This window comes from Meriones unguiculatus, chromosome 20 (genome assembly GCF_030254825.1).
Source record: "Meriones unguiculatus strain TT.TT164.6M chromosome 20, Bangor_MerUng_6.1, whole genome shotgun sequence".
Classification (NCBI taxonomy): Eukaryota; Metazoa; Chordata; class Mammalia; order Rodentia; family Muridae; genus Meriones; species Meriones unguiculatus.
The window spans coordinates 48316720-48334643 of record NC_083367.1 but is presented as its reverse complement, the minus strand read 5'-3'; the positions used below and the strand labels follow the sequence as shown (position 1 = coordinate 48334643).

Sequence of the window (17924 nt, the reverse complement as noted above, 5' to 3'; positions counted from 1 at the left end):
ACAGTGATTACAGCTGGTGCGTGTTGACCGGGGCAAGGCTTCAGGTGTGTGCAGGAAGGTGAATCAGGGGTGGAGCTCAGGGATGAAGCTCCTGTTTGCTAATGCAGCCAGAGCTGCCCACGCTACTGCTCGGTCTGAGGCTCAGCCGAGCACTGTCCTTCATGGAAAGGCTGTGCTGTTCTGCCTGTAGTTCATAAGTGATTTACCAACATGTGTTTGCTATCCGCAGCTACAGTGGATCATAAGGTTGCTCCTCACCTTTTTCCTGTCAGTATTTTGAGATCGTGTTTTGAATTGTGTATGTGTATAGGGGTCGATGTGCACAGGGGTGTGTCTGCCTGTGAACCCGGAAGAGGGTGTCAGACCCTCTGTGGCTGCGGTTTCGGGTGGTTTGCAGAAGCCTGCTGTAGGTGCTGGGAACCGAACCTGGTCCTCTGCAAGAGCTGCAAGCCCTCCCAACCACTGAGCTCTCTCTCCAGCCCCTCCTTACCTTCTAAATATTCTGTGAAGGAACAACTGTTTATAACTCCAGTTCCGGGTGATCTGATGCCCTCTTCTGGCCTCTGCCAGTACATATATGGCACACATATGCATTCACGTTAACATACATCCATAGGTCACACAAACATTAATTTTTTTTTAAAATAACATTTTCAGTCAGTTGTAAGAGAGAGCACAATGAGCTAACTACAAGTTAGCTATGTTTATGGAATATACGTCTATGCTTTTTTTTTTTTCAGGATTATAGAATTAGTCAAATTGACTTGTTTACTGAGCCGGAAGGGCTAGGACTCCAGACGTCCTACTTTGACGATACTGAGGAAATGCAAGGCTTCGGCGTGATGCAGAAGACGTGTTCTATCAAAGTGCACTGGGGCACGTAAGTCTTCTGGTTCAAGTGCGGGTTTGACGATGCCTCATCAGGAACGCTAGAGAGGGCAGAGGTGTTCAGTATGGGGATCCAAACTCCGGTCCCATGCATCTACTTTATCCACTATGCTTTAGCTGCTGCACCCTCACCCGCCAGACCCCGTCTCCCATTCTCTGGGCTGGGGTTAGTCTTCGGCATGTTAGCCAAGGACTTGACTGAGCTTTATCCCAACCATGGAAAACATACTTTTCACATAGGACTTATTTCCCTTATCGCAGAGAAACCTAGCCATGCAAAGCTGAGTAGTAGGTTATATGTTCACAATAATTCCAAGGATATAATTCAGTATTTCGAGTGAGTTGGGTTCCAGCCAAGCATACTTCCTTCGCCATTGTTACGCAATAGTGTTGTGTTGGCTACGCAAGCTTCAGGAAGCTGTAAGAATACAGTTTGTGCCTCCCGTGTTGAATTTCAACATGGCATTTTGAAGGGAGCATCCAGACCTCACAAGGAGAGCATGGTGGTGCCTTGTCAACAAGCAAAGGCCACTTACTGGGCCAGAATTCAGGATGGCTGGCTGCTTTATAGAAACAGACTGTTAAGAAGGGAGCGCGCAACAGAGGAGAGTGGTTGAGAGGCAGTTCCAGTCATACACGCAAGAGATGCCGGTGGCTTAGAGGCTTTGATAGTAGTGGCAGGAAATGGCGAGATTTGAGGCACATCTTAAAGGCAGAACAAACAGCATTTGCCGGTAGATTTTATTTAGATGCGGGGGTTGAGAAGGCTTGGGACCCTGGTCCATTCTGGGATGGAGGCCTGCAGGAACAGTGTGGGAGGAAGAGGGGAGTTCCGAAGTTTGTTTGTTTTTTTTTGGGGGGGTGCATGTTAAACCTGAGATTCTCTGTGGGTTCACATGGGAGGGAGGGGGTAAATGGAAGTGTGAGTCTGGATTGCAGGGAAAGGTTACAGGGGGAACCTGAGAGACCTCCACTTAGAGGAGGGATGGAAAGGGCTGTGGGTGTAACTCAGAGTGCAGGCCCAGCATGCAGAAGGTGGTCAGTTCCCAGCAAGGAGAAGGGAGTCCCTGGGCAGAGCAGAGAAAAGCAAGTTTTAAAAGGGGAAATGACCATTGCGAAGACTTTAAATTAGGTACCACATGAGACCCCGAAGATTTTGGCTGAGGAAAGAGATGATATATGCATTAGGCACTTTTATGTTTAGAGATTGTGAGAAAATGCAGAGTCTGGTACAAGAAAATGTCTTTATGACCACTGCCTTTAGATGTCTTCTCTGTCTGTTCACCTCCGTGCCTCACGGAAGCTGCCTCCAATGTCTGATCAAAGTCTAGCTCACTGACCCCGGTTGCTGAGCTCAGGACGTTAACGGCGCTTTTATAGCTCTTTCAGGAAGCCTGGGTGAGTGGAGAGAGGATTGTTTGTCACCTGGCTTACTCTCTCCATCCATCCTTTTCTCCCTGAGTGGGATTACAGATGTGAGCGGCTGCTCCTGGCTAGGTTGGGAGGACTTAACTGGTAAAAAGCACTCAGCTCACTTTGCCGCTGTCGGTGTAAAAGTGCACCGAGTCTGCAGGCAGAGAAGTCCTGGAGGGGGCGGGGACTTTCCTAGATCCCATCAGAAACATGTTCCTGGGCCTGATCACCCTAGATTAAGTTCCTCAGCACACGTGTAAGGATGTTACTGGCCTTCTCAGATTCTTTCTTGAGGAAGTGAGTAATTCTTACCGAAATTTGCCTTTCAAATTCTGTTGACTATGAATGAGTCCTAAACCTTTGCTTTAGCAGCGGATAATCTTAGCCCCCATCCTCCTTGAGGCAAAGGCAGGCTCACATAGTTCTAGGGTGTACTTCAGTGAAAACAAAGGATTTGGGAACCTCAGAGGAAGCCTTTGATTTAAGCAAGGAAGACAGGCTGGCCACTTTGTCCGCACCAGGGTTGTTAGCTGAAGAGTTTGATGCTTTGAAATGAGGGAACGGCTTTTTCACCAGCCAAAAATTGCTTTTATCATTTCTTACTATGAAATAGTTGATGTCTAAAGGAGAATATGTCTGTGTGTGAGTTTTGGAGCCTAATAATGACACACCCAACCCAACTCGTAGCCAGAATAATTCAGGAAACACCTTCCTGTCATCTACCAGATCCAGTGATTGCTAACATTTCCCACGTTTGTTATCGTTGTTTGTTTGTTTGTTTGTTTGACACGGGGTTCCTCAGTGTGGCCCTGGTACTCACTCCATAGACCAGACTGAACTCAGAGATCTGCCTGCCTCTTCCTGCCTAGCACAGGGGTCAGCTTCCTGTTTGTTATCTTTTGCTGTCAGTTGACTGTACATTGCAGATATTTAGCTTTTTTGCTCCTATAGACTCAGCCTCAATCTCTCTAAAATGACAGTAGCTCTCATTATACCTAAGAAAATTAGCACTGTGTCCTATGATAATATAATATCCCGGAACCACATCTTCCCAGTTGCCTCCGGAAGGTCTTTCGTAGTTTCCCTTCCGTTCTAAATCAGAATTGAGAGCCAGGCACAGCGGAACATGCCTGTAGTGAGTCCCAGGTTAACCTGGGCTCCTTAGTGAGAGACACTGTCTCATCTCCAACCCAGAGCGTCCCAGTGAGACTTCCTCCTTTAATTCCATTTCTTTTTTCTGCCTCCAGAAGTCTCTTTGCTGCTCAGGCCAGACATCTGTGTAACTGTTGTACAGGCACCTGTGAGTGCCAAAGAGCTTGCCTGTTCATGCATGTGCTTGTAGTTGTCAGCTAGACGGACCGGTTGGTGGGGCTCAGCAATCTGCCTGCCTCTTTCCCCAAGAGCTGGATTATAAAGCACACAGCTATGCCAGGCTTCTTTGTTTTTGTTTTGTGTGCTTGTTTGTTTGTTTGTTTTGGATTTGTTTGGGAGCGGGGCTTGTTTTAATTTTTTTATAGTTTTGAAATTATATAATTACATCATTTCCCTCCTTCCCTTTCCTCCCTCCAACCTCTGTGCTGCCCACCTTCTAAATTCATGGCCTCTTTAATTGTTCCCTTTCACACAAACAATCACACACACAAACACACAAGCATGCACACACAGACCCACACACAAATATATTTCTAAATATGTAAACACAGCTTTCCTAGTCTGTGTAGTGTTACTTATATGTATGTGTATGCTTTCGGGGCTCACCATTTGGCATTGGATAACTAATTTGGGGGCTCTTCCCTGGGGAAGACTTTCACCCACTCTCAGCATCCCTTAGTTGTTTGTGGTTCTATGTCCAGGATGGAGGCCTCATCAGCTTTCCCTTCCACACTGGCATGTCTGTGGTGGTATTCAGGTCATGTTTAGGCAGCTGTGTGGATGAGACCTCATGGTGTAGCCTCTCTGACATATCCAGGAGATACCATCCCACAGCAAACTTCCTGTGCCTCTGGCTCTAATAATCTTTCTTTCCCCTCATCTGCAGTGACCCCTGAGCCTTAGGTGCAGTACAAGGCAGGCTTTTAAGAGCAGCTTGGGCCAGCTGTCTTAGAGCATAGGTTTTTCGGAGTGTTTATTTTCTTGTGGCCCCCCCTATTATTATCTAACTGTTGTTTGTACGAAGGGTTAGGTCTGGTGGTGTCATGTGATTTAGCTTGGACAGTGTTGGCAAGCGTGCTTCCTGAGAGGTGGCGGCATGCCTTTATGCTGTGTCACCACGGGACTGACCAGCCGCCTGTGTACCGATGACCTCAAGTTTGCTTGCCTAGATGTGGGCTCTCCCACAGCTCCCTCTGCACAGTTACTCAGGAGTTTGGAATAACCTCATATTTAACATTCAGTTGATTTTCATACATACCTTCTAGGAGCCAGCTGGGCGTGCTCAGTTTAGTTTTGCCTGCTAGGTGGTCAGTTTACAGGTTACCTGGTCTAAGAACAAACACACGTGATAAGACTAAAGGACATTTCTAAAAGGAATGATAACACATATGTTAACATACAGACCAGTGGCCATTGTCCAGCAGCGTTTATGTATGCTTCTTATGATTACATTCATGAACATTCATCATGTATTATCCTTATGCATACATTCATGCACACTCATGTTTGTTAAAAAAAAGTAAGCACACACGTCTTGGTTTTTAATGAGCAGAGCTCATTACCTTGGTACAGTGGAAAAGGAAAGCAGTTTCTTTAGAAACAGAAAAGGCATTCCTGAAGAAAACCCCCTGCTCTCCTGAAGCTCTGTGTATGAGTTTTCAGATCCCCATGTGTGCCTGGCATACATGAGTGTCTGTCCCAGTTACTGGGAAGGTGCCTAGGCTTGGCCCACTGAGGGATGCCTCTCGGGACTCGGTCTTGCGGGTTCACCAGTGTGTCTGCTCTGCTCCCCAGCAGAGTTCTCCACCTTCTGCAGATGCTGTGTGACTCACACACTTCCAGGAAAGTGAAAGTTTAATATCAGATGAACAGATACAGCCCAGCCCAAAGAAGGAAAACCCTCAAAAGGAGGCTGCTTTGAAAACATCATTTTGGGGCTGGGGAGATGGCTGAGCAGTTAAGAGCACAGGCTACCCTTCCAGAAGACCATGGTTCAATCCCTAGCACCCACATGGCAGCTTACACCTGTCAATAACACCAGTTCCAGGGGATCTGATATCCTCAGACAGACAGACATGCAGGCAAAACACCAGTGTACATGAAAATAAGTACATCTTAACAGAACACATCATTTCAAACTCTCAGGGTCACTTCATGAGCCGCATAGGCCGTTTATGAGAGATCGCAGTTCTCCCCTGTGAGGGAGTCTGAGTCAGCAGCGTTGACTGCAGAACTTCCATTCCCTGGCCCACACATGAAGCACATGTGTAGCGTGTCTGAGCCAGCTCTGGGCTCCAGGGACGGTTGTGCCTTCCTGTCTGGCATGGTTTAGATATAGGAAGTTAGATACAGGGACCCCTCAGCCTGCTGCCTCCTGGCTTAGAGGAATCATAGGTCATTTAAAAGACAGATTTCTTTCTCCTTAGTTACCTTGTTCTGAAGCGTAACATTTGCACAGAAAGGCGCTTAAAAAAACCTCAACTCTCTAACTCAAGTGTATTTTGTGAGCTAGGACCAGAACATCCCATCCAGCACGTCAGGATCCTGGTCATCCAGGCTTTCTTCTAGTTGCTCCCCTCCCACAGCTCCTCCTGCTGGGTAACCGTGGTCCTGCCTTAGGACACTGTTGATTGGCTTTGGTCTCCACTTATGGACCACGGGACCTCCTAGCCTTTTGTGTACCGCTGTGTCTGTTGACAGATCTTTAGTAGGAATTGTGCGGCAAATCTCGAGGTAATTAGTTGAAAGAAGGCCCAAAGGCATCTTTGACACAAGCTTTCACTAAAAAAAAATGAGTGTTAGGCCAAAATTGAAAACAAGAGGAAAGCAACCCCATCCTCAGACCCTGTTTTGCTGTGAAGAGTTTTGTTTTAGAGTTCCCCCTCATTGGCACAACGGTGGGAGCATAGCATGGTTGTTAGAGGGCCACAGCCAGGTGGTTCGGCCAGACTAACAAAGTTATCACCAAGGTGGGGTGGGGATCTCGGACAAGGGGCAGGGGGAGGAGCTTGCCTGTGCTTCTGAGGGGAGGTAACTTCTGAATTAGGTAAATCACCTCTCCTCCAGTAGCTGCCCCTTCCTGTTCTTAGCTCCAATGGGCATGCTTTTATGGTTCCCTGGCCTTAGCTCAGGAGAGGGTGGGGCTGCCATCCCCTGACCAGAGCAGAAGTGACGGCTCACGCCCGATGCAAGGATGTGGTATCACTGCATCTTTATGATCAGAGCCGAGCGCTCAGAGGGCGTTGCCACCTGGGCACAGGCAGCCCTTGGACCTGACAGCAGCGTGTGCTGGGCAGTGCACACGGTGAGAATGCTTGGTGACTGAGAAGAGCAGGTTATGTTTGGCACATGCCCTTTAGGGGAAAAAAAAAACAAAACAAAAAAACTGCTGTGAAAAAAAAAGACATGATCAGGGGGTCAGTTTACAGCAGCCCAGCCTTGGAGCGAGTGCCTTAACATCCCCCACCCCCCACCCCCCACCCCTGGGAAACTTCGGACTAGAGCATTCCCTCCTGGAAGCACTGTTGTGAGATCAACTGGATTCTAGGGAGCATTCCGTGGAAGCTTTTAGAAGGAGTCAGTTGCTACAAAATTTTGATGCCTTGAGAAATGATTAAGTAGAACACTATAAGTCTTTATTTACAAAAAAAAAAAAAAAAAAAAATTAACTTAAAACAAGGGTCTGGATGGCCTAACTTGAGGGTCTCTAACTAGGTGACAGAGAAACTCATATAAAAGCAGTTATAATATAGCTCAAAGTAAGTGTCTAGGGGCCCTCGGGGCCACTTTTCACCCAGACCCAGATACAGCCAGCCCTGTGGGACCACGCTGTCCTCTGTTCTTGCCCTTCCCCCGTCAGTGGGGTCCTGTGTACCGGGCAGGAGGGAACAGAAATAAACCCTGAGTTTCTGCTTCTTTGTTTCTGTGGTGGCTGTTTAGGTGGCTGATCTACGAAGAACCTGGATTTCAAGGTGTCCCCTTCATCCTGGAGCCGGGGGAATACCCTGACCTGTCCTTCTGGGATACTGAAGAAGCGTACATCGGATCCATGCGGCCTCTGAAAATGGTAAAGATGACATTGAAGCTGGGGTTCTGAAGGTGGCAAGTGTGCGACCTTGACTTCCAGACTGTACCAGAAGGGACTTTGAACAGTAAAATCGGCTTTTAGTGCTTTGTGTGCAACTGTAACAGGCAGAGGAGTCCTGTTGCTGGGTAGAAACGATAGAAGCAATGACTTACTCAAGTTCACAGCCAAGAAAGATGACAAAACTAGGTATGACCTTTGTGCTGAGGGCGTCTTCTGCCTCACAGAGTAGATGTCTGTGCCAAGCTTCAGCCAAGAGCAGGCCCAGTAAGTGAAGAAGTATTTGTGGAAAAGGGGAGCAATGGTGACTAAAACTCCAGTTGGTGAGAGAGAAGGCAGGGCAGGTTTGTAGTTATGGAAGCCGAGAGGCAAAGCTGAATCTTAAACAGGAGCAGGATTGTTGTCGCTGGAGCTGACAGAGAATGCGTGTGGGGCCCAGGGCAGTCACAGAGATGGGCAGGGCTGAGTGGGACAGAAGGGGAGCTGTGCAGAGTGTTCAAATACTCCTCACCCTTACGTAGAGCCCAGGCTTCCTTCTCCTCGCCGCCATGTTTGCCTTGGTCTCTGGTTGCTCGGCTGGAATGAAGGCTTAGGGACAAGGCTGCCACACTAGCCTCTGGTGGGTGCTTGGTGAAGCTAGGTGCTCACCCAACGCCAGAGGGAAGGCCTTGCTGTGAACTTGCTTGTGAAACTCCATGCCGCAGGTGTCTTCAGAGCCATTCTGAGACAGATCAGAAAGTTAGAAGCATTTGACCTGACTATCTGCAGATCTCAGTGCAGATGACTTGAGGCTTTTCTTTAAAAAAATTAAATCTGCTTTCAAAGAGCCAAGTTGTATTAGTTTTGGGAATGCATGAAAGAGTTGTCCCAAGCTTAAAAGGCAATTTGATGGTTTTAAAACTCTAAAGTTCACTGAGGCTCTCCAAAAGACTACTTTTTTAGCCAGCGCTCCCTTGGTTGTATAAGGTCTGGCTCACTGGTTGAGTTAGTGTATTTCTTTATGATTGCAGTTTACTGCAGCCATTTGAAGATCGTTGGCTGCAGTTTTTAAGCTCATAAAGACGCATTGATGGGACACATCCCAGCTTAAGCCACTACTGACTCTTGCCTGCTTAGGAGTTTTAGGCAATACTCTTTTCTCTGATTTTAGGGCTTATTTTTAACTTTACGAACCCTTTTTATTACAAAAGTATAACAATACCCTCCTTTGAGAGGCTTTAAGTATTATCTAATAGTTGGCCTTATTATTTCCTGCTGTGTGAACTTTAACACTTTTTGTAGGCTGTTGGTTGTAAAGTCAGATGCCTCCAGGCGGCAGGCAGGAAATAAGTAGGGTGAGGCTGCTGGGAGTGGGTCAGAGGGAGTGGTGGAGATCAGCCAAGCCTGTGGCCCGCTGAAGGACAGCCCCTGCAGAATTACCAAGCCCACAAGGTGGAACTCGCTTCCTATGAGACATTGAGTCAAGATGTGTCAAATCTTAGGGCTAGTTAGCAGGAGAACAAGAAATAAGAGTTTTAGGAGGTTGAGGAAGGAGGATCCCAAGTTTGAGGCTAGCCTGGTCTTCGAGGTGGGTGAGACTGTCTCCAACAAGAAAAAAACAGCACTGACTCTTGGATTACAAATTAAAATTGTATCGGAAATTTTCCTAGTTAAAAAAAATATATATAAAGCAAAATAAATCAAGGGGCTGGGATGTAGCTCGGTGGAGAGTGCCTGCCTAGCTTTGCACAGCAATTCCTCAGTACTCCAAAAAACAAGCAAACAGAACAAGACAAAAACAGAACAGAAGCACTCACTCGGTGTGCATATGTAGCTTAGGGAGCCGTGTGAGTCTCTCCTGTAGACGGTCTTGTGTCTTTATTTCCATTTGATGATGTTGGCATCATCTCATGGAAATTAAACCAAACCAGAAAGGTATCACACTGTGCTTCAACTACTGTGACAATGGTAAACACTCTCAGTGGAAACCAGGTGTTTTACTATGCTGTTTATTTCATTTTAGGGTGGCCGTAAAGTTGAATTCCCTACAGATCCCAAGGTAAGAAGGGGAGATAGACATAGATAGAGAGAGAGATAGATAGAGAGATAGATAGATAGATAGATAGATAGATAGATAGATAGATAGATAGAGAATTGGGAATGAGGGGGTAGGGGAGAGAGATTATTCTATGATCTCCAAGTATATGACACTAATGGGACTTCCGCTCTAAACCTCCCTCCCACTTTACTTTAGCCAGAGGAACTAGCCCAGCTTCACATGATGGAGGAGGCGCCTGTTATCTTAGCATGGCCTCTAAGGTTCACTACTGTAGTTTGCTTTGGTTTGGTTTGGTTTCTTTCAAGACAGGGTTCCTCTGTGTAGCCTTGGCTATCCTGAAACTCACTCTGTAGAACAGTCTGGCCTTGAACTCAGAGATCTGGCTTCAATGTTTAGCTTTTTAACTTCTCCCAAATTAGTGTCATCTCTTTTCTGTTGCAGGTGGTTATTTATGAAAAGCCTTTCTTTGAAGGAAGGTGTATGGAGCTAGAAACAGAAATGTGTAGTTTTATCACAGAGGGAGGTGAAACAGAAGAAACAACTGGAGACGACCACCTGCCCTTTACATCAGTGGGGTCTATAAAAGTTCTAAGAGGCGTGTAAGTAGGAGGGGTAGCTGGTAAGGATCTCTCTTTTCCTTGATGAAACAATCAGTGTGCCCTCTTTTCCTCCAAAGACAACATTCCCGAATATAGTATGGTGATGTTTTGTGGGGAGCATGGAGTCATGAGGATTGAACCCCAGGGTGTCACATAAGCTGGGCAAGTGTCCAACTACACCCCCAGCAGGGTCTGATGATTTCAGCAGTGTTCATGTTCTCAGTCCACTACAGACTGGACTTGAGAGGATGGCTGGAGAGATGCTAAGGGGGAGTCTGATGGGGAGTCTGATGCGAAGCTGATAAAATTGGCTGTATAGATTGATTTTTAAAATGTCATGTTCCAACATAATGAACTATTAACTAAATTTTTAATTTTTATGATCTTTTTGGATTTTATAGATCTTGCACATTTGTTGTTGGAATATAAACTGAAGCCCATTTTGTAAATAGGCAAAATTTTATATTTTATTCCTATTTGAAGAAAGTTTGTTATTTTACTTGCTGAGTTTCATTTTAATTCCTTTTTTTAAAAAAAATATTTATTTTTATCTTATGGGTATGAGGGTTTCACCTGCATGTATGTCTGTGCACCACATCTGTAGAGAGCCTGAGGAGTCTAAAAGATCCAGGTCCTCGAGAACTGGAGTTAACAGTTGTTGGCTGTGTGTGGGTGCTGGGAACCTATCCTGGGCGGGGTGCTCTGCAAGAGAAACAAGTGCTCTTAACTGCTGAGCCAACTCTCCACCCACCCATTTCTGATCTTCTTAAGCATGCACACTCCTACACCCAAATGCACACACATTGCATACACACAGCTACACTCCTTTACAGAACGCTAACATGCTTCTTAGTTTTCTCTGAACAAATTCTCTTAAGTATTAAAGAATCCTAACAAAAACAAATACATTCATATGCTGTCCTTTCGAAATTTAGAGAATTTCAGAAATCCACATCTAATTTTATACTTCTATTTGTCAGTCAAACTGGCACGTTGGAAAGGTTTTAACTGTCTGAAAAGTTGCCCTGTTCTCTCTGCTGCAGTTGGGTTGCGTATGAGGAGTGCGGCTTCACTGGTCACCAGTATTTGCTGGAAGAGGGGGAGTACAGGGACTGGAAGGACTGGGGAGGCTACAGCGCAGACCTGCAGTCTTTACGACCTATATTAAGTGTAAGTGAAAGAGAAGCTTAGTGGCTAATGGGTGGTCTTTTGGGGTGGTAAGTGGCTACCCTTTGACTCGGAATCTTTCTTTTTTTAATAGGATTTTTCAAACTCTCACATGATAATGTACAGTGAAAAGAACTTTGGCTCCAAAGGCTCCAGTATTGACGTCTTGGGAATTGTTGCTAACTTAAAGGAGACTGGCTATGGAGTGAAAACACAGTCCATCAATGTGCTGAGTGGCGTGTAAGTGAAGTCATTCAACCCAGGTCTTAAGCTTGGGTTTTGCTCAGCTTTCTGTTAGATTGATAGTCTGTGAGACAGTCGGTCCTCAGTAAATATCTGACAGGTAAACATTAATTCACTTGCTTGATAGTTTCAGCTGTTTTAAAGATATTCTGATGTAACCTTTTATCCCTCCCCATTTGGAGCATGCTTTTGGGTGACACTGTAGAAAGATGTGGACCTGCTGCCATTTTTCTAAATGAGTAGATTGTGAGTTTCTTTAATATGGGAAACAAATAAAAAGACCAAGTAGCCATTGGCCTTGGGGTTGGACAGAATCCTGTTAGGCTTTCCTGTAGTACCATCCTTGCTAGTGTTTCTTCACTAGTATTTTGACATAAGACAAATTTTCAGACTACCTAGAGTTTTGTTTTTGAGAGAGTCTGGTTTCGTGGTGCAGCTGACCTGACCTCTGGCTCTGATCCTGGGCTCTGCCTACCCCAGCCTCCTGAGTGCTGGAATTATGGTTCCCTGTGCTTTCGCCATGGCCAATCCAAGCCTTTCCTGAGACACAACTCTGAGACGGAAGTGACTGATTGAACTTACCAGCCTAAGTGATAAAAGCAGAACTTACTGGCCATACAAATCAAAAGCCCTGGAGAAGATGTTATCTCAGGCTCGGTGGCACAGGCTTTTACTCTTAGCACTTCCAGGCCAGCCTGGCTTACATAGTCTGATCCTGTCTGAAAACAATGACAAGACCAATCAAACAAAAACGTTTTGATACAGACACGACTGGATATTAGAGATCAAGCAAACAGGGTGACTAGACCGTCTCTCACCTGAGCTCGCCACTGGGGCTTTCACTTAGGTGGGCCCTTTACACCTGGTGGCCTTCTCCCACGCCATTGTGTGCTCAGATGCCAGGTCTGACTTTTTGGTGTGGATCATTAGTACGTGCCTGAACTAGAGAGGTGGCTGCGCTGGTGTGACGTGCCCATCCCTAAGGTCAGTCCCACAGCGGGTGTGATTGGAGTGTGTGTTTCCCCAGGAACACCAGAAAGACAGATGCCAGAGTTCTGTTGTAGGGAACTGTTCTCATGAGCTTATGAGATTGTTGTGGTTTCTTCTAAGTGATAATGTTATTAAAAGGATGTATGAAGAAAGTTGGCGTTGGTTCCTATTGAAAGCTTGGTTGTAAGCCTACTTGAACCAGGCTAGCCTCAACCCTAATGCATTTTTAGAAATTTATTCATTATGTATACAGTGCTCTGCCTGTATGTGTGCCTGTAGGGCAGAAGAGGGCACCAGAGCTTCTTACAGATGGTTACCAACCACCCTGTGGTTGCTGGAAATTGAACTCAGGACCTTTGGAAGAGCAGCCTGTGCTCTTAACCTCTGCGCCATCTCTCCAGCTCCTAATGCCTTTTTTGAGGCCTCCCCCACGGGCTAGGCAAATCCAACACATCTACAGTAGAATACACCCTTTTTTTAGTCACTGCACGTTCACGTCGGTAGCAACCTATACAGCTTGGCAGAATGACGTCAGGAGCCCTAACATTTCACGACCATAGTTGGCTGTCTACCAAAAGCCAACAAAGCCACTGAAAATGAAGTTCTGGCTCTTCAGTGTTTCAGATCCCTTTACAGCTAAGTATGTCTGAAAAAAAGTATAGTGAGCCACTCAGTGTTGGAGAAACAGGTGTATGTGTTGACACTCACCAGGTGTCCTTGTTCATTAGTCACAGGCCAGTCAGTTATCTATCCAGCAGAGGAAGCTGGATGATGCTGGGTAGATGCTGGTGGAGGTTAAGTTAGCACAGAGACTGTTTTGTTTTTTTTTCCTCTTTACCTACTCGGCTTGCTTGACCTCAGTTTCCTCTAATAGGGATGTTAAACTTTCTAATGTTTCTATTTTTAGTAGTTATTTTTTTGTTGTATTCCCTGGCAGAGGCTTTTCTTTTCCTTGTTGTAGCAACTGAGGTTTGGCATGGGGGTATAGAAGGGAGGCCTTCTATATAGGTACACACACATACACACACAGTGACACAATCACACACATCTATGCACACATCCACGTGCAACTTCCTCCTGAGTTTGTTGGATGTGGAAGGAGGATGTAACTGAGGTCCGTGACATCCTCAGATCAGATACAGCATTTATGCTGAACATGAGGGCTGCTGTGCAAGGTAGAGATCAAACCCTGGGAATGCTCAGCAGAGAGAGGAGCTGCTAGTCTGTATGCAGACAGGAGTGGCACAGGCCTAGCAGGATGTGATGCTTAAGTGAGGGTGATTAGCCTAAGCATTTTTTCATAGTTTTGAAGAAAAATGGTTTTATTTTAATGGCTTTATTTTTACTGGTAAATTAGCAACCTACGATTTGTTTTGTTTTGTGGCATCTATTTATTTGTTTGTTTACTTTGAGGTAGGGTCTCACTGTGTAGCCCTGCCTGGCCTGGAACTCTGTGTGGACCAGGCTGGCCTTGAACTCGAAGAGATCAGCCCACCTCTGCCTCTCGGGTGCTGGAATTAAAGCCGTGTGCCACCATATCCAGCTTTACTTTGTTTTTTTGTCTCACAAAATTCACAGTTAGAAAAAAAACTTTTGTTTTGCTTTTATTGCTTGACATACACTCTTTCTATGTGGCCCAGGCTAGCCTTGAACTCATTCCTCTTGCTTCAAAGCCCTCCCAAGTGCAGCAGGTGGGGTACATATGGAAATTGGGGGTGGGACATTTGCCAGGTGTTGCTGATGTGTGCCGCCATGCCCAGACTGTCACAGGGTGTTAAGTCCCCTGTGATCGCTAGCTGGGAAACAGAGGGAAGGATGCTTGTGAGACCAACCAGGCCTTTGAGGAGCCACGTTCCAGGGCACTGACTTAGAGAGGACTACATTGAGTGTCTGCTGAATGCGGTAGACCTAGAAAACCTTTCCCCGCAAAGACATCCCCTTTGCACCGGAAGTAGCATCAGTTGGTTGGCTTGACTGATTTCGCCTTTCTGAGAACACTGTGAAGAGAACATGTGGGCATTACAAGAGATGTGTCCTTAGCAACCTGGGGACTGTTCCAGTTTGACTTTTCGGTAGATTTGTTAAGGTGCAAATACTTGAAAAAAATGTAAGTGCTTTCCTTTTTTTCCCCCCCAGCTTTTTATTATTCACTGTGATTTGTTATATATGAGACATAGCTTCTATTATAATAATGATTAATACGCCATGTGACAGATCTTGTATAAAAGAGGTTTATTTTGGGGGAATGAGGATGAGGGGAGGGGGAACCTGGGGAGAGGGAGCACTCAAGACACAGAGAGACATAGAGACACAGAGCATAAGAGATAGGGAAGCTGGTGGGGTCCTCTTATCAGGTACATACCTGGTGTGCACCTGGTAGTGATGATGTCAGAAGTTGCTAGGCCACGAAAGGCAGGCTAGTGGACCGACCTTCTGTTTGCTAACAGCTTCCTGTTAAGATCTGTCCTAAGAAATCTTCTGATGTTGAAAAAAAGTTTTTACTTACAGAAAAAAATAATCAAACTCCTCTTTAAAATCCAGTGTATTTCCTTGGCATAAATTTAGGGGGGGGGGGAATCACAACACAAAATTATCCTTATTGGTGCTTTCTTGAGGTATAGGAGTTTGGTATTTAGGAACACCAAAAGTTTGCATACAGACATTCTTTTGTGCACCATTTGGATTTGACTCATAGACAAAGCCAATCTGCTCCTAAATATTAATGGTGAGCAGAAAAAAAAAATACAGGATCTGATTAGCAAAACACTCTTTTGGATGTGTGAGGTAGTTTTCTGTGTAACGTAAGAACATCGTTAACCAGGGTTGTGTTTCTGTAGGTGGGTAGCCTACGAAAACCCGGATTTTACGGGGGAGCAATATATCCTAGACAAAGGCTTCTACACCAGCTTTGAGGACTGGGGAGGCAAGAACTGTAAGATCTCTTCCGTTCAACCCATATGCTTGGTAAGGAGTTCACTCTCATGGGAATATTACTTCAGCCCCAGCTTCCTTGCATAGCTTCTAGTTTGTGTAACAATTGCTACGGGAGATATTCTCGGGTAATTTTAACGGTAATTGCTAATGCAGCCGAAAAGAAATTTTTTTGTGTGTATACCATTTGATTTAATAATTAGTTTATAATTTTGGTAAGAATACATTGTTTGAAGAGGTGTTCAGAAAAGCATTAAGAATAATTGCAAAGCCAGGCATGGTAGTGCATGCCTTTAGTTTCAGTACTTAGGAAGGCAGAGGCAGATGGATTGTTTTGAATTTGAGGCCAGCCTGGTGTACAAAGAGAGTCCAGGACAATCAGGGCTACACAGAAAAACCCTGTCTCAAAAAACCTAGAGAGAGCGGGAGAGAGAGAGAATTGCAAATGTGTTGCAAATATCAGATACCCAGCAAGTAATTCAATTACTGTTTTTGCTCAGTCCCAGTTTTCCTTATGTCAGTAAACAAATACCTTAGATGTTTTCATTATTATGCAACTGTTCAGATCAGAACACTAGGCAAGACCAAGTTTCTTTCCCTCCCAAGAAGTTTGGGCACTGTAATCCAGCACATTCTGGACTTAAAAAAATGTTTTAATTAATTTCTTGAGAATTTCATATTGGGCTTAAGGATATTATTGATCGTTTGGGACGAGAAACCACTGAAAGAATTAAAAAGGAAATTAGATGTGACTTGTGTAGTGAAATTCAGAGATTTAAAAATTCTTACAAATAACTAATGAAAAATGTGGAAAGCTAGAGAGATAGCTTAGCAGTTGAGAACAACACTGGCTGTTCTTCTAGAGCACCCAGATTCCATTTCCAGTACACACTTGGTGGTTTATAACCATCTGTGACCCCATCTCCAGAGTTATCTGACATCTTCTTCTAGCTTCTTTGAACACCAAGCACTCATGTGTTGAACATATATGGATGCAGGCAAAATGCCCATACACATAAAATAAAATAAATGATAAAAATAAGAATTTGGAGAATGGATTGGAGAGGACTGAGTATTCATTAAGAGGGTTTTACAGGAGTCCCAAGAAGTGAGAGTGGGTCTTCTTAAATTTGCAAGCATTTGGAGCCAGCATTTGGGAGCCATGTCACATTTCAGGGGAAGAACTTATCCAAGGCTTTATAGAGGATGATGTTAAAACTATCACGAGGAAAGCAGTTTTGTAAAGTTTCTATTGCCTTGACTTCCCTGAGCTTTGATCGAATTAGTCAGCATTCTTAAGGAGTTAGGTATGAATATATTTGAGTCATTTGCTAAATTACTTGGAAGGACTTAGAGAAACAGAACAATGCTAAGAATCAAAAAGAAATTTTTAACATGGCTCCTTTAGTAACCTTTTTTTCTCTCTTCTTTTAAACAATGTTTAGGATTCTCTCACTGGTCCAAGGAGACAAAATCAGGTAACTTAAAAAACATTCTATAATTAGAGGGTGTCCATTTTCCATTGAAAAAGCGAGCATAAATGCCAGATGTGTGGGATGTTTCACCCATGCTTAGTTCTGAAAGCATTAGCATGCTTAATCAATGGCCTGTGTCTATATATAATATATATATATAGACATATAATGCTTTTGTAAGAAAATTCTGGATTTAATTTCATTTGAGAGAAGCAGCATGAATACACATAAGTAAATATTTGCGGGAATAGCACATGGCTATCTTGTCATATCAGGATTTCACATTTGCTGTGTACTTATTAGCAAGCAATTTATGTGGTGTCCTGCAAGCCTTCGAGTTGCTGACTCTCAGGCCAATTTCATTGTCACTTTTGTTATTTAGGCTTTTTAATGTAAGTATTCAGACAGCTATAATTATGTACAGAAGCATAAATACCATTGTAACCTCTTTTATTGGCATATAGAGATTCTAAATGTCAGCAAGTATCATCCTTGGAGAGGGAGGGAAACCAGACTGCATGCTTCCCGATCTTATCTATCGTTAATGTTAGAACCTGTGAACAATCGCCTTTGGCCACAATAAAGCTTTAACAGGCCTCATAGCTTGTAAGAGCAGGGAGTTCTTCAGAAAGTTCCCTCTGTTGTTCCACTGGCCTTTGATGCCTCTAAATTAAATGCTCAGGAATGGTACAGCCAAAGTCTCTAACTGATCACTGGTGACCTAGAAGAAAATGAAAGGGTTTATAACATTCATACCAGTTTACTCTAACTCAGAGTTAGCGCGTCAGGTCTGGGGCAGAACTGAGTTAAGGGCTGGAGAGGTGGCTCAGAGGTTAAAGGCACAGGCTGTTCTTCCAGAGGTTCTACCCCCAGCACACATGTGGCAGCTCACAACTGTCTAAACCACAGTCCCAGAGGGCCTAACACCCTCTGCTGGCCTCGAT

General features: G+C 44.7%; 1 protein-coding gene across 2 annotated transcripts in view; it reads left to right on the top strand.

Annotated features, from left to right (window-relative positions):
* The window catches only part of Crybg1 (crystallin beta-gamma domain containing 1), a 179373-nt gene that overhangs the window by 144927 nt on the left and 16522 nt on the right, over positions 1 to 17924 (top strand). For both annotated transcript variants that reach the window (XM_021636415.2, XM_060373612.1), the window contains 8 exons: positions 741 to 880; positions 7393 to 7519; positions 9540 to 9575; positions 10017 to 10174; positions 11218 to 11344; positions 11436 to 11581; positions 15412 to 15538; positions 16951 to 16983. In XM_021636415.2, coding sequence (XP_021492090.2) covers positions 741 to 880; positions 7393 to 7519; positions 9540 to 9575; positions 10017 to 10174; positions 11218 to 11344; positions 11436 to 11581; positions 15412 to 15538; positions 16951 to 16983 — 894 coding nt within the window. The remainder of the gene's footprint in view (positions 1 to 740; positions 881 to 7392; positions 7520 to 9539; positions 9576 to 10016; positions 10175 to 11217; positions 11345 to 11435; positions 11582 to 15411; positions 15539 to 16950; positions 16984 to 17924) is intronic.